This window comes from Prorops nasuta, unplaced genomic scaffold (genome assembly GCF_024137725.1).
Source record: "Prorops nasuta isolate Cenicafe-Biocafe unplaced genomic scaffold, Cenicafe_Pnas_1.2 PNAS00006, whole genome shotgun sequence".
NCBI lineage: Eukaryota > Metazoa > Arthropoda > Insecta > Hymenoptera > Bethylidae > Prorops > Prorops nasuta.
This window is the reverse complement of record NW_027116803.1, coordinates 155,555-172,531: the sequence shown is the minus strand read 5'-3', so window position 1 is coordinate 172,531 and position 16,977 is coordinate 155,555. Positions and strand designations below refer to the sequence as shown.

Here is a 16,977-nt window from a genome sequence, read left to right as displayed (position 1 = left end):
TTAAACAACATTTATAAAGAAATAAAAAATCTGTCGAGTAAATAATAATTTAAAAAATATTTCCATAAAAGAACAAAATTAATGCAGTGTGACATATAGAAATAAATAATTGGAAGATATTTTCAAGAGCCACATTCCGCAATGGACATATTTCGGAGGATGAAAGCGAATTATTCGTTTAGCAAATAATGAACGACTGTGAGAAGCGCGAAAGTTTCCGAGTTAGAGGGGGATGAGGCTGGGGGGAGGGGGAGGGTGGGTGAGCAGAGGAGAGTACTCAAGGGGAAAAAAGGGAGCAGTACTCGGGCGAAGGATGACTCGTCGACTTTGGCTCGGAAGATTATGCCGCCATCTTGGATGTTGGTAAATATCTGGTGAAAAAAAGAGGCTCTCGTGGATAGCAGCAAGGGAGCCGGCGTGGGCGGAGAAATAAGCCGACGTTACTACTTGCAGTGGTCTAACCTCGCGTGTCAGTGTGCAAAAGTGGCTGCCAGTCACACCATTGCGATTCATTGCAGACTCCCCGCTTCTCTTTCCTCCCTAACCTGCACCTACACCACTACGCGATTCCCACCACTACTACCAAGCTCTCTCCCACACTGGCTCGAGTTGACGTTGCTGACGACCGAGACGAACCTGACGAGACTGCAGAGCGAAGAGGCTTGAAAAAAACGCAAAGAAGTGCGAAGAGGTCTTCGCTACAAGGCGAATATTCCCGCTACAAAGAATATTGTCGGCTTTGCACCTTTTCCAAGACATCCTTTTCTCCCCACTTTGGACCCTCGTCTGCCCTCCACTCGTCTTTTTCTACTTAGAAAGCAACGATTGAAAAAAGACTCTCTCTCTCTCTCTCTCTCTCTTTCTTTTGCCAGTCGTTTAATACCCCCACTATTTTACCAGCTGCCACAAATTTTACGTACACTTGGACTGTACAAATGTATACTGTATGTAAATAGAAAGTTGTTCGGTGCAAGATTTAATGTTACAAAATTATCGTGCTTTATGTGTGAGTATTGGTTACAGGGGAATAATAAAAACTTTGAGAAATTTACTGAATTTCATTGCTAAATTTCTTGTGGTTTTTTTTTCATTATTTTAGTATAATGTTTTTTTATTTAAAAATGTTTTTAGAATTTTATTTTGTTTCTGGATTATCATTTGTAGCTCTGAGGTAGATTTTGATTAAATATATTATTCTATTTATATATGCACAGACTTGACTTATATTTTCGACAAGAAATATTCTAGAAAAATTCTAATATGGTAGATTACATTCTACGTAATTAATCTTGACGATAATCACCATTGACGATTAGACGTTATTAGGTCCAATCTGTTGGATATGTACACGCTAGCATTGCTATTGGCTTACAAGGCCAATAATGTCAATGCGTCAATACAGCGTTCGACCACTTTAATCGAATCGATTGTTACATCCTATTAATTTTTCTTTATCATTAATACTAGAAAATTATTTTTGTGTGCAAAACACAGTTGATTTGACAAATATCAAGCGACTCTATAGTGTTCCAACAGGTATTCTGCAAATAAACGTGGCTCATTTGTTTAAACAAACTCTATTAATGAAAAATTTGCAAATAAATATTAATATTTTCAAGAATGTTGTCATTAATCATTTTTTGTTAAGAAATTGAAATCAAACAATTTTGTAATAGAATATTTCACTTGTCATTCTTTAATGACACTCTGACATATATAAATGGCAATAAAACGTCAGAGACTGTATCAGGAAATTTCTTGCTGACGTAAGAATCGTGTGTTAATCGTGGTCGTACGGATTTCCATAGATTCGTGTTTATCTCTCACCCCCACTCCCCCCCCCCTCTTTTATATTTTTTATTAACGTCAAGAAAATAGACTTTAATTTTGCAAAAATAAAATCCAAGTTGGCGTTAGTCCACAGGGTCGGCCATTTTGATCGGAAGAAATCTAAAGAGACGAGATTAAAATACAGGACACGAGTGACTGTATTAACAATTTCATTTTGAGCAGGGAGAACGAGTAGCGTGGCTGTAGGTTGGGGTAAAAGGGGGTTTGAGAGTTGAGATGGGTACTCGAGACTCGGGCGGCACGGATTTGAAATTCAATTCGATGCAAATGGTCGTCAGGCTATGTACTTACCGCTAACCGACCAACAAGATCGAGGATTCGTTGCTTGGGACGTGGCAAACACTCGCCACCTTTTATCGTACTTATGAAATATTGATAATGAACCGCCTAACGTGAATATATGCACAGAGTTAACGATCCTGTCGTTCCTCAATTTCACTTTCAAGGCCTAACTATACTATTTCCTTCGTTATTTTTCACTCCTATTAAAATTTAGCGAAGTTAAGTTTTTTATATATTTTATTTTGAGTTCTCTCGTAATTAAATTTTAATAATTGCAAACGAATCTATAATTCCAAAAACATGGAATAATTTTTCAAGAATATTTTTTGTCGCAATTCCATTGAATAAAAGTGTAAATATAAAAATGTATAAGTGCATTCAAAGATATTTTCAAGTATTCGTCTTTCTGCTGTAGATTTACACTTAAAAATTCAACAAAACAAACGAAAACTTTGCAATTTTACTTGCAAAATATAAACAATGCAAATATAAAAATAAAAACTGCACAATATTCTCAATAATTTTGCAAGAAAATTTCGCAGCACTCGATTGAATTGACTCGTAGGAAAAATGGCAAATTCACGACTATATTTGCGAGTGTTTCAGCAGCATGAAAGCGAAATCAAGCGTAGAGGAGAATTGGAATTAGAATGGATGAGGATTTGTCTGAAAGCAAATGGCTCGAGCACAAATGAATACACGTAAATTTCGTGGTACACGTACTATTATATACTCTAAGCGAGCTCTCTAACTGCACAAGTTTGTATATGTAGAGATGCACTTGTCAGGGTTTGGCGAAAGCAGAAAGGGCGAGGTGGAAGGAACGATCCCAATTACAAACATTTCTCGTGGCCTTTCAGAGTTGCATTTTGCCAAGAGGGTCCGCGGAAAAGGGCATTTCAGGCCTCCCCGTACCCTTCGCACTCTTTCAGCCCTGCACCAACCAAAGTACTTTTCACCCTCGAGTACTCACGAGCACATGCGGGTTGATTTTTTCTTTCGCCTTTTTTCTCAGTCTCGCGCGAATTGGTGCACCAACTTTGCATTAAGTCATCGAGAAATCAGAGGCCCCCGAACCTGCATCGAGTTTGGATCGAGTTTTGAGAGAGCGAAATAAATTTTCGGTAGAGTTCTGCGAGTGCTCGAGGAGGCAATTTTTTTTCTGTATATTTTTTATCGCGTTTCTATAGGGAGGTGATGCTGAGAGACAGGGACGATTGGTAAGGCGAGGATTTAAATAGGAGAGAGTGATTTAAAGAGGTGGGGGGGGGGGGGGGGGAGTAGAAATAGTACGTAGGTGCAGGGCAGACTGGCAAGAGAGAAGGAAAAATAGGAAAAAAAGTCTGGGAGTGATAATTTGTTAGCATGCGCGCACCCCAAATGCGCGAAATCCCGTCCAAGTGCGGCTCGTGCGCATTGTTTCTTTGTTTGCCAGGTGTTTCGAGTGGGGGAAACGAGTGGGGGTCGCGCCATTGTTACGAAAAGTCGTGCAACCCTCGACAAAGACCGCGATCTAATGCTCTTTTATTGTGCATTGTGTCCGACCAAATGAAGGAACGGGAAGCACGCGAGCCTAGGGAACTGCTTGCTCTGACCTAACCTCACCTCACTCCCCCCCCCTCACCCCTCTCTCACCCTCTACACCTGCCAAAGCACTAAATTCTGCTTTCTGGAAATTTTCAGCCACTCTTGTCTCAAATTGCAATTTTATACTCTTGGGAAGGGATATTTTAAAAGAAAACAATTGTTTTTTTTTTTTTTTTTTTAATTCACGTATGGCAAAAGATTTATTGTGTTATCGCTTGTCTTCTATATATATATATGTATATATACTATATATATAAATTAAATCGATAAAGACAACAAAGTGACTTGACACAAAAATTCGTCGTGGATTTCTATCTCCAATACTCGATAACCTCCTGTTTACCAAATTTTGCCTGTATTTGTATAGTGTCTCCTGTTTATATCTGGTTGCGCAATGTCAAGCGTGCAACCGCTCGAAAGCTTTTGAAAACAGTGAGTGTATAAACAAGGATTTTGCGTGCAACAAATTACTATAGGGGAACGAGGAAAGCAGGCAATTGAAAAATATTCTCAAAAATATCGCTTAAGAGCTTTACGCATCGCTCCCTACAATCTTCCTGCAAAAATAATCTCACGCTTTGTGCCCGGATGACCCGATTTCCTCTGCTTTGATATATTTTACGTCAGGTGAGTCCAACTGGGGCGCAAGAAGACACTTTTCTTTTGGCCAAGTCATGCGAGTCTAAACACAGAGATTCGTGTCCCAATGACGAATGAAATTTCAAGGTGAAATGCGTTGCTTAAAAATGTATAAAAATCATATTTTGATTATTTTCCCTTTCATTCACAGACTATAATAGATATGTGACCCCGACGCGAATGCTTTGGGAAAGTTCGTGGAATAAATAAATATTCTAATAACGGAGGTCCCTTGCAGCCAAGTTATATCCCTGAATGTGTGACTAGAATCTCTCACTCTCTCTCTCTCTCTCTTTTTGGAAGAAACGCAAACATACACATTTTTTCATCGCTCTCACTCACGCTCGTTCTCACACATACACAGCACATGTGCGCGCAAAACAATGGAACACAGAAAGAACTCATGGCCATACCGCAATTGCGCTAAAACTAAAACTATACAGGTCCGATGCTTCGATCAATCTCTTACTAACATCGATAACATTATGTACAAATTCATTAGAAAACAATGACTAGCTTTTCTACGGCAATCATACATTTCGAATCGAAGGTCATAATCGCCACGTTGATGAGTATCTTGAATCCTCGATAGATCGCTCGAGGCGACGCGACGAGTCTTTGTCGATCGCTCGCTTATTCTCACTACTGCTACTGTGTTACTATTATTATTAATGTTACTATTATTATAATTATTATTCTTATCGTTATATAATAAGTAGTATTCGAGGGAAAAGATGAAAGTGAAGGAGGAGCAGACGAGAAACGCGCGTGAGTGGCGAGTGAAGATAAATGGAAATCTGGTAGAACATTCATTCGGCTAACTAAATTAGCTGACGCTAGTTGAAGAAATCGTCGTCGTCGAAGGGATCGTTCTTCCTCACGAAGATATTCACGGATTCGGATTTCCTGATGTACTGATCGGATCTGGCAGATTTGCTGTTGTTATTGTTCCCGGAGTATTTGCTCTGCCTGGAGTTCTTCAGGGCCAGATTGGTGATGCGCGAATCGGGTACACTGTCCTGGAGTTCGGATTTGAATGCGAAGGCGTCGTCGTCGTCGTCGAACCTGAGGTCGCCGTTGAAGAAGGAATCACGGTTGCTGTCTTCGGTGGAGAACGCGTCGATCGGTTGGTAGGGGTCTTTGGAATCCGTTGGCGGTTCTTCGGGAGTGACCTTGAGGTCGGAAGGTAGCCTCTGGCGTTCGGATGTATCGCTGGAGACGCTGGGAACCGACGCAAGGTCATCCTCGAAGTAACTGGATCTTTTGGAACCTTCCCTGGTGCCGCCGTCTCGCCTAGAATGTCCCTCCTTGGATCCCCTGCTACCAGCAGGACTCACTTGGACCCTGGAAGGACTCGGCAGCCCCGGAGGACTCGGACGTGGACCCTCGCGCTTCTGATCGACCAGCGCAGCGCGCAGTCTGAACTCACCAGGAGTATCAGCAGCTGGAGTCTCAACGTGCTCGATGCTTTGCGAAAAGTCGTCCTCGAAGGGACTCTGGGTCTTCGTGAGGGGCGGAGGTCTCAGCTTGTGCCTGATGACCCTCTTCCTCTTCAAGGCCTCGCTTTTGACGTCAGGACCTTCCGACCAGTAGGATCTATCGACCCAACTGTCGCACTCGACGTCACTCCCCCAGTAAATTTCACGACTCCTGGATCTCTGGGAGGATCTCAGATATGGATCAAGGTCATCGCTGCACTCCGACCTTGAAGTGCCACATCTGTACCTTGGCTCGTCGTAGACGATGTCTGAACCGTTACGCCCATCGTTGGCGCTGTTTGGCCTCTTGGGACCGAGTCGTTTCCTGCCCGAATATCTGTGAGGATCGTCCTGTATGGTCTTTTCAGGGACGTAGTCCTCTTCGTAGGGCGGATAATCGTAAGGTGGTCGTTCTCTGCTGTCCCTGTAATAATAATAAACTTCTCTGTTAGGATAATCAGGATCGGGTGGTGGAGGTGGTCCCCTCCGGTTCCAGAATCTTCCATCGTCCTGCTCCCAACGTCTCCTATCATATTTTCGTCTGACCCGTCTATCCTCGTCCTCCACATAGCCCATGCTCTCTTGACTACCGAACCTCTCTTCCTCGTTCCACAAGACAATTTTCCTCTTCCGCTCCTCGTCGTAAAAAGAACCTCCTGCGTGCTCGTGACCGTGACCTCCGCAGCAACTTCGTTGACTCTTCATGGATCTGCATTTCCAGTGGACCTCGTACGGCTCCTCTTCGTCCTTGTAAGAAGGCTTTCGTTGGGTGTATCTCCTGAGCGTTTCTTCTCTTTCAGGACCCCTCAAGGACTCGTCGTGCCAAGGTGGCGAAGATGGGGACAGACCTCTGGGTCTGTGGCAGGGTTTCGAACGAGGACCGCCTCTCGATTTCCAGCTTATTCTGTCCCTGTACATCCGGTCCCTCTTGTCCCCTGGTATCTCGTCGTATATAGGTCGCTCCTCGAAGGCTGCAGGTGCTGTATCGAAGTGAGGATGATGACAGCAGTACCTGCTATCCTCCCGCAGTCTACCATTGTCCTCAGCTTCCTCTTCATCATTGTCACTGTCACGCATGTGACGATGTCCCTTGAAGTTCATCGGCTCTCGGTGGAACTCCTTGCCATCCGGTGACCATGGCGAGGTACCACCTAAGCTTCCACCTCCTCTGGAACTATCCTTGTGACCGCCGAACTGGCACGTGTCGAACTTTGCCCAATTCTCGTCCTTGCTCTCCACTTCCGGTTTCGTTTCCACGAATGGACAAAACATGTCCTCGAATCCTGACACAGGCTTGGTGCTCTTGGCCAGATCAGTGTTCAGCATTTTGATCTCCTCGAAAATGTCCATCGCGACAGCCTTGAGGTCCTCTTCCTTGGACCTGGATTTCTGTTTTGGACTCGCAGGTGCTGGTAAAACGTCCGAGAAGAGATTTAAGAGTTCCGCCTCTGCTAGACTCTTCGAGGTGGAGGAAGGTTGAATGTTTGGGGAAGATTGCCTGGATAAAACCACGTGCTCCTCTTCCATCTTCGGAACTTCCGGTTCACCAATGATCTTACGCAGTGCTGCGTACCTGTCGTTGGTCTCCTCGACGTCAGTTCTGACGAGAACGCCAACTCTGTCGCTGTTGATATCGTTGTGCTTTTCTTGTGGTTTCTCCTCAGCATCCACCATTGCTACATTAGTAATTTTCTCCTCCGAATCAAACTCCATCTCGTTCTGAACGAACTTCAACGACGACTCTGCAGTAGTCTCGATTTCGTCCCTTTCGTTGTAAGTATTGTCAGTTTTCTGCTCCACGTCTCTGATGGGACTGGAGAACGTATCTTTGGCGTCCTCGTAAAGAGACTCGGGCTCTTCCTTGAGGGAATCCTCGGTGGGTGGTAGCTTGACAGTGAGGTTTACAAGAGAACTCAAGGATTCAGGCTCGCTTCTGCCTTCCTCCTGTTTATCCAATTCCTCAGATTCGCTTCGTTTCATCCCTGTCGCGTCTTCCTCGTTCATGGACTCGTCCTTGAATTCCTCCTGCGTCTGTTCCATCTCGAGTAACTCTCTGAGAGCAGCGTACTTGTCGTAAGTGGCTTCCTGCAGTTGCTGTGGTTCGACCTCGAAGCTAGCTTGAAAAGAAGTTTCAGTGACGACGAAGGAAGTCTCCACAACCTTGTGGACCGACTCGAGCTTTGGTGTGTCCGGTGATTCCATCACCGGTGGTGCTACGTTGGTAGACTCGGGTTCGGTGGAAAGGTTGGCACTTTCCTTCGCTGCCAGACTCGCCAAGCATTCGGTGAGTTGGTGCAACGTGAGACTGGTCAGTTCCGAAATGGTCATGTTGAGACTGGTTGCAAGCTCTGCTAAATTGGACGACGTGAGTTGACTCATTATAATGTCGAGTGATGGCTTGGTCCTCCTCGACTCCGTTGTGGAGCTCGTGCAAGTGAACAATGATGATAGTGTGGTAGTTGGCAGGATGGAACTGAAGGAATCCTCGAAAGTGGAGGCTGTCATTGTGCCAATGACGTCGGATCTTCCAGGAAGCTGAGGAGGAGGGCTGAAGTTATCGTCGAATTGACCCTTGCTCTCTCGTAGAGGACTCTTGCTCCTCTCCTTGGTCTTGGTGGGCGAAGGCGACGCTTCCTCTCTTTCTAAGAAATCGTAATGGAAATGACCCTCTGTGTGAGGTGGCCTTGGTGGAGGTTTCATACCACCCCTACCCCCCTGCTGCTTTTTAGGCGGCAGTGGAGGTGGATTTATCAGAATGCTACCAGCACCACGTGGCGGTGGCTCTGGTACCAATTCCAGTTCTGCGCTAGAACTAGATAACCTTGAATTAGCATCCGAGGAACAGGATCTTAGTGGGGAAGCTGGAGACTCGGTGGTCGTCGTAAAGTCCACAGGGAATGACTTTTCCATGGATTGTCCTCTGCTGCTGGACAATTCAATGTCGAAATCTCTTTTGCGAGTCGAAGAGAGATATTTCTTGGGACTCGGTAGTTTCACCATCGTATCGCTGTCCTTTTCTTGTCTGTTGATGGTTTTCGTCACTGTGCTCGACGATACTACAGAAGTATACGTGGTCTTCGTTATTGGACTGTCCTCTGGGGGTAGATTTACGGAAAGAGGTTGATGATGAGTACCCCTAACCGAAGAACTAGAAGGCTCTCTTTTACGCGGAGACTCTGCTCTTGCTCGAGGTGTCGAGGTCGTCGCCTCGTCCTCGAATTGCTCGAAATTCGCAAAATTACCATCCTCGAAACCGTCGCTGTCCCTAGACATGACCGAGTCGTTTCTAGACCTACTAGAAGACTCCACGGAGTCTACGGTAATGCTGAAATTCGTGGGGAACGTCTCGGTGGAGTTTGTCGTCACCAGATCCTTCAAAACCTTCTTCGGGGGATTCTTCAGGTGCTGGAAAAAGTCTTTCTTATCGATGTATGGTTTTATGAGGCCGGTACCCAGTGGATCCAACTCCGTGAAGACGTCTATTTGGGGACTCTTGGACTGCGAGTTCCTGGGCGTGGTGCTCAAGGAGTTCTGCAAGAAATAATTCGAATAAAACTTAATCACAAATGTACACTTTGAGGAATAGAATAATCCATTACATCATCCTGATCCTTTTTGTCATTGGCTGCTATACTGGTGAGTTCGCCATCGTTGAAGAGGTTCTCGGTTTCCTTGTCGAACCAGTGAACCGAGCCCTGAGGAGGTGGGGACTTGTTGGTGACTGTGAGTGCTGGGCTTGAACTCGTCGAGGTGGATGGGGCTGGGATGGTCTGCTGGCGCTCCAGGTGTCCCCTTTTCGAGGAGGACGGTGGTGGTGGTAGGATAGGCCTAACCGTCTCCTTCAGCTATAAAAATGCAAGCAATTTAAGAACTTGACAAGATCGCTCATCATGCGATTCGTGAAGTGATTGATTGATCGAGAGATAGTACCGTCATATTCGCGAAGGAGTCGCCAAAGGGGTCAGTTTCGAAAAGATCGTCGGTAGACGGAACAGGATTTTCCGGCGTGATTTTATCCATCTGATGTATTCCCTGTTGCAGCGAGTTTAATTCGAATTGCAAATCCAACAGATCCGCTATCACTCCGCTTTGAGACTCGTTCTTTCTGTCGATGGACGACTTTTCCGTTTCGGCGTTAGTTCTGACTCGATGAGCCGACGTCTCGACTCCTGACGCACCCTACAATTCAAACGAGTGCTCGCACGCTCAATCGTCTAGCCGCTGGAGCATCGACTCTACGCTTTGAGCGCAACAATTTCGTCATCTAGCTCGAGAAAACTCGTTGACACGAGAGAGGCTCTGCCAGATTTTAGCAACACTGGCCTATCTTCCTTCCGATCGGTCCACGCGACCGATCGAATGGAAAATACGCCATTTTCGTGTAGCATATATATATATAAATTTTTACAAGATATACCAGAGCAAACTCTTCATCAAGCAAACTCAGTGAAAATCAAAACTGGCTCATTCACAGAAATCAATGGTACTACAGCTTGCAGAATTTAATCGAACGGAAAGAATGAGGACAGAGACGAGAGCAGCGGTCAGGGGGACGGCGGTACATAAGGGAATCTTTAAAAAGAAAAGAAAAAAAAACATATGAGATGACAACGAGACGGTAATGCGTGCGTGATAATAGTAGAACAAAATGGATATATTTTAAAACGCCGTTGGTTTCTCTTGGCTCCGCTGAGACTCACTTTGGCGTCTGGCGAGGACTCGCCGAAAATTCGACCAGACTGGAACTTGATGGAGTTGATGGTATTCGGGTCGATCAGTTGTTTCGCCAATTCGATCTCTTTCTTCTTCAGCTCGAATACCACTTGAAAAAGATCCCTCATGGCTATGACCACCTGCGAGAAATAACACAATTTTTTAGTGGTTTCTTTTTTACATTCTGAACAAAAATTCTCATTAATAGTGTTACTGAGATAAACAATATTCCACGATTCAGTCTCACTCTCGCTACAATTTCCAGTATTCCCCAGTCCCCTCCTCTCTTATACAAAATATTATGAATAAATTTTTTAGCTTCCTAACAAAAATCACCATTCACCGTGTTTCTAGGAAGAACAGCGTTTCGCAATTGCCATGACCCTCGCGCTGCTATTTCCAGTATTTTCCAGTTTCCCCTCTCTATTTGCGTGGCACGGAGCATCCACGACCGATCAAACGAACTCGCTCGTCGATTGTTTACGGTCCGAGCAAATTAAAACTGCCCGCTGCATTTTCTCCCAGGTAAATGGAGAGTCTCTGGTTTTCAAGATGTTCTCGCGTGTACCGGGTCAGGGTGAGAAACGAAGCGCGAATAATTCGACAACAATCTGCCGCACCAGGAGATGAGAGAGAAACGCGCTGCAGGGGCTCCGAGCGGTGTAATACAATTATTTACATATACGCGGCTTGAATTTAGTGGCGCGGCGATCGATATTGCTTCTGCGATTGGGCAAATATCATTTTAGACCCTCGTGTATACATATATATATATATATAGCTCGGTGGCTGGTCGGTAATTGACGCGCGCACGCTTTAACGACATTTAAATCCACGCGCTTCTGTCACGCGTGTGCACAGTGCACGCTCTGACAAATCGCCAAGAGGATTACAGCGCAGATTCTAGCCATTCAAAACACTTTCCCTTCCATCATCTCTCCTCTCATTCAATTTCTTTCCAAGCTAACCGCGTCCTCTCGTAATCTCGTTACACTCGTGAAATCGATTCCCATCAACTTTTCCAAGCCTTCCAAAATTCACTCCTTTGTCAAATTTTTCTCAATCCCATTTATGTATGTGTGTATATACATGTAGTATATGCTGTACCGAGTGGAAGCAAGTTTCTATACGTTCAAGTCCTATACGGTTTAAAAAGGAATTCGAGTAGAATTCTGCGTTAATAGTGAAATAAAGAGGATCTAGCTTTACCTGACTGGCTGCTTTGTCCGTTTTGATACCAAAAAACCGATGACCCGTGTCCGGTGAGCCGAAGATGTACCCAAATGCCCTCGAGTCGCTCATGTCCTGTGCGATGAAGGATATTTTGTGTACTGGATGGTGGTACAAGCAGTCCTGGAAAATATTGATAACTATAATTTGCTGATATTATATTAACCATTGTTTTTATGAAGGAAAAAGTTACAGAATAAATTTTAATTGCGAAATCACACAGTGGAATTATATACACAGTGTTTAAAATTGATTCCTTCATATTTCAACTAACTTCACCCTGAATTTTCTATATAAGCTATTTTTATATATTAAATTATCACAAGAGGCTAGAAATATTCAATTTTCTATAGTACACAGTAAGAAAAGATTGTTAAATACCGAAGAATTTTTAGTTACAAAAATGGCGAAAATTTATTGATATAATAAATAATTAATTATATCAATAAATATTGGTTGTTATTGCCATATAAAAAATTGTACATCGGTTGACAAATTTTTCTCAGTGTGCGACGCTCCTATATATTGCTCATTGGATTAGCCGTAGCTGCAAAAGTGAAGTGAGCGAATCAGCGAAATCCAATATTTCACTTACTCCGGATTTTTCGTCCCTCAATCTGAGCCCGTCGATGTTAACTTGAACCGCGATGCGCTGCTTGTGCTCCCCTGCGGCGCGAATCGCCATTTTCAGATCCGCCAATGCAGCCTGGCACATCCGGTCTCCGCGAGCTTCCGACACCTCCAATATGCCGATCAGCTTCGCTTTAAACGAAACCCCATCGCCCAGAAATCGTGTCGGCTCATTTTTAACTAAAATCAGAAGATTCGTAATCTTGTAAAATAATTTAATATTTAATATAGAGACTATGGGCGAAAAATTCTGTTTATTCTTGCATTTGGAAAATATATCCATTTTTTGTATAAAGTTTTTCCGAGCCTAAATCGAAAGACGCTTCGATCTGTATAGTTACGATAAGTTAAATAAAATTTTATGTTCATATTCCAATGGATCGTTTTATCTGACAGAACCTGTATATGTTGTAGAAAGGAAGAAATTTTGAGGTTAATGGACGAGAAACGAATTATCTGTTTCTGCTGTATACAAGGTGAATCAATGAAACGTATCAAGACTTTAAGGGACTAAAGGGAAGAGAGGAATTTTGAAAAAGATTGATTAATGAAACATTGGTAGCTTAACTATATTCATATCTAAAAAATCGTGAGGAATAAAAAATGCCATGGACTCTCTTTATGGTTTACAATACACGTATATGTATGTATATACAGGGTATCCCACGAACGATGGCCATGCCAGTACCATCGGATAGGGGACCAAAATCTAAGTAAAAAAGTTAAAAAAATTTTTTTGCTAGCACTTTTGGTTAAAAAGTTATTTGCAAATTAAAGATTATCGATTATAGTAGTTCCTTTCTTAAAGAGGAAGATTGTTTTGGTCGCGTTGTAAAGTCAAAATACTAAGATTCTGTGAATTAGAATACTAAGAAAAACACAAGGCCAAACATCCACTTGAGCCTATGGTGTGTTTATGTTTTGATTGTTTTTATGGAGCTCGCACTCGAAACTGCCGTTCGGCCTTCACCTTATAGGTTCAAGTGGATGTTTGGCTTTGTCTTTTTCTTAGTATTCTAATTCACAGAATCTTAGTAGTTTGGCCTTATAACACGACCAAAACAATGTTCCTCTTTAAGAAAGGAACTACTATAATCGATAATCTTTAATTGCAAATAACTTTTTAACCAAGAGTGCTAGCAAAAAAATTTTTTTAACTTTTTTACTTAGAATTTTGTCCCCTATCCGATGATATTAACGTGGACATCGTTCGTGGGACACCCTGTATATTTATTGTTCTGAATTTCTTTTCTGAAAATAAAACATTGGTAAATCCCAGCACTCGATACGAGTCTACCACCGTAGAGTGGCCGTTCATTTTGATAGAAATTGACTTGATTGTGTTATTTGAATTTCAAGTGAATCGAAAGACAGCTTGGACGGGGTACGATCATTTTCTGATGCACGTAATACACTTTTCACGCAGCCCCTGTATAATTGAAATAGCCAAGGCCGCTGACTGGCTCACATGTGTTTGAACGCACTCGTGCGCTCGAGTGGAGAACGCCAACTGTCGGGGTACTTGTAACTCGAGCACGCGCGCGAGTATTTGCTGGCTATAACCGTTAACCCGGATCCCTTCCTAAATAATCTTCTTATCCGCATCCTTAAACGACGTTCCCCGTTCCCTCTCCTGATTCTCATCCTTCTCTATCTTTCAGATGCGAAATCATGCAAAATCAATTATTTTGAGCAGAGAGAACGCTGAGATAGATGGAGATCCATTAAAATGGTCAAAAACGTTCCGGGAATCAAAATCACACGTTGGAACGTTTAAAATTACAGTAAAATAGATTGAGATTGTGTTAAATGTAATATTTGATGGTGAATTAGTAATGTACAAGGTTAGTGTATTAAAAAATAAGAGAAAGGGGCAGTAGAGAGAAAAAGAGTACTAGTGGCGCCACCTGTGAGCTAAAACTGAAACTGCAATGGATGTGTCTGATCGACCGGGGTAAAAGTAGAGAGCTGTATTCTCATTGGATAAAAGTAGAGAGAGGGAGAGAGAGAGAGACGACATGCAAGCCGCGATTCTCGAGTCTCACTCACTTTCCATCTCTCAGCTAATCGCGTGTGCGATGTGAAATTGAATTTCAGACGTTGCACTGCTGCAGATCCAGCTGCCACCTCGAATTACGATTAGATGCGTCAACACGCGCCTATATAACTGCGTCGCAGAAATTAATCTCGTGGTGAAAACTCGTCACGGGGAAGCCATTTCGTAGCAACCCCTTCCAAGGGTTGCTTCGACGACCCTTCGGAAGGCTTTTCGCAGAAGTCAAGCACTTTAAACGTGATAAAAGTGGCTTCTCGAGAGAAATCGACGGAAAATTATTGCTCGTCGGTTCAACGAATGAGATGCGAGGATTTTGGCAGCGGGCATCGATTATTGTCAATGGGGAAAATAGGTATCGTGTCACAACTAGGGGGTTAGATTACTCACACTTGCAGGGACTGTTTTTTCTTCGTAAGGTCTGCATGGGTGGCTCCTCGTGTTTGAGCAGCGAGCACTTTTTCCTGCCAGGAAAATTGGTGGTCGTCGACACACCCCGGAGAACGTCTTCGTCGGCACTTTTGCCTCTTTTATCTTCACCACGGACACATGTCGTTCCCTTCTTCCGTTCTCTCTGTCGCCCGCTGCACTCGCGCGTGTTCACTCGTCTCTTCTCTCTCTCTCTCTCTCTCTCTCTCTCTCTCTCCCTCTCTTGCTCCGTACCTCACAAATCAACCTGCGTATACTCTTCTACATACTATGTACATGCATCTCTCTCCCTCTTTCTTGCTTCTCTAATCTGCCAATCCCATGCGTTTACTTCAATACCCCCTCCGACGCCGATACTCTCTCTCTCTCTCTCTCTCTCTCTCTCTCAAGCTCTTTCAGTATTTCCCTGCGCGGTACTCGCAGAACACGTCGTCACCTTGACCAAATTCTAACACCGAGTCCTCGCAAGCTCGCTGGTGACCGTGGCGAGCTTTCTTTCCGTTTTATCGAAATTTCCCGTGTTTGGCTATACTGCCATCGCGGCTCAACTCTCGATTTGTGTATCGCGACGCAAAAATGCGGAGGACAGCTGACACCGGCACCCGTCGTGGCTCACCCATGTCGGTCGCCTCTTTTATTGATCGATAGCACAACTAACATTCGACTAACTACTTCCCTCGTGTAGTACCAGGCGTCGCCGATTGGCGGCATTTCGACGCAGTCACCCCGAGTTCCCTACATTTTCCCGTCTTCCATCCTTCGACACCTCGATCCACTCACTCTCGCATAACCTCCCCAATCGTTCGATAGCGTCTTACCGACCCCCGGTGATCATAACCTCAAAACTGTTCCATCGATCGGACGAAAACACAAGTGAAAAAGAAATTTCCATTAACCTGTTGGGAAATACGCTACCTTTGAGTACTGTTTTGGGCCAAGAGCGGGAAATTCGTGAAAATGGAGGACGTTAGAGATTCGATCGAGAGAACGCGCATGAGAATGTTACGGAAGATAAAAGCGTGCTTCTTCCTGTCAAGGTTATCGATGGCGAGTGTCGGCATTAGTAGCTGATAGAGTCTTCAAAGGCTTATAAGTAGCCAACGTTGGCATTAACGATGCGAACGGTCGCATTAAATAAGCGAACGTGCGCAGAAAAGTAGCGCGCGTGTCAGCCACGCGATGTTCCACACTGGGACATTAACTCGTGCGTGGGATATCCCACGTCTCTGCTTCTATGCACTCACACACGCACGTGCGCCTTGCTCCAACAACACCAATACGAACCTTCGCACATCCGCATATTCATAATTCCCCTGTCATTAATTATCTCGCTCGCCGGGAGAAACTCGTTTGTATCTTCGGAAGGCTCGTGCTGTTTTCCGTAGGTATTTTTCGAACTCTTAAAAAAGCGATTAATCTTGCAAATCGCTTTACCGCTGTGTACCTAACGCAGTCACCGACTGGTTTCCGCGCGTTCTATTTTCGTTTTTCAGAGTGCCGCACCTTAAACTTCCGCCGCATTGGCGCTGAAAAACTTTAGATCGATTGCATAAAGCCTCTGTTACAATGAGAACTCGCTTGATCTGTACAATAAGAGCACACACATCTGTGCAATGCATATTTAAGCTGTAATATTCTAGATCAATTGCCTATTACAAAGCGAGCAGTCGAATTTACCAAGTATGTACACATATACGTATATATACTCCCTGTGGAAACTGATTTTCATCGATTTTGTTCCAGAGATTAGAATCGACTAAAGCACCTCGATCATCGATTTTTTGGAGCAAGATCGATGCAGGTCGATGCAAACAGTAAAAACTTTACACGCGTAATAAAAACAAGCCTTTTTAGCTTTTGACACTTGGAAACATCTTATAGAAAGCACTCAAAGTAATAGAGCGTAGGCTGAGACTGCGAAAAAAACAAAGTTCCATATTAATCGAGGTTAGAAGTCGGCGTAATTGAGAAAACTGACAAGCGTGAACGATAAGGCAGGAAGAGATATAAAAAAGCAGTAATTGTGCGAGGTTTATTAGTATCGTGCAAGCTCATCGATTACGTAAAAACGAAGCGGTGGAATTA

General features: G+C 43.9%; 1 protein-coding gene across 2 annotated transcripts; it reads right to left on the bottom strand.

The window, feature by feature from the left end:
• Nucleotides 1–3,911: 3,911 nt before the first annotated feature.
• Nucleotides 3,912–16,663, bottom strand: Dab (DAB adaptor protein). 2 transcript variants are annotated; one of them, XM_066728900.1, is made up of 7 exons: nt 14,854–16,663; nt 12,376–12,590; nt 11,760–11,903; nt 10,538–10,690; nt 9,768–10,016; nt 9,437–9,682; nt 3,912–9,368 (listed from the first exon to the last, which is right to left on the bottom strand). In XM_066728900.1, the coding sequence occupies exons 1-7, from the start codon at nt 14,888–14,890 to the stop codon at nt 5,196–5,198; spliced, it is 5,217 nt and encodes a 1,738-aa protein (XP_066584997.1). In that variant the 5' UTR covers nt 14,891–16,663; the 3' UTR covers nt 3,912–5,195. The 2 variants fall into 2 exon arrangements, with proteins under 2 accessions (XP_066584997.1, XP_066584998.1); XM_066728901.1 differs by lacking the exon at nt 9,768–10,016.
• Nucleotides 16,664–16,977: the final 314 nt, after the last annotated feature.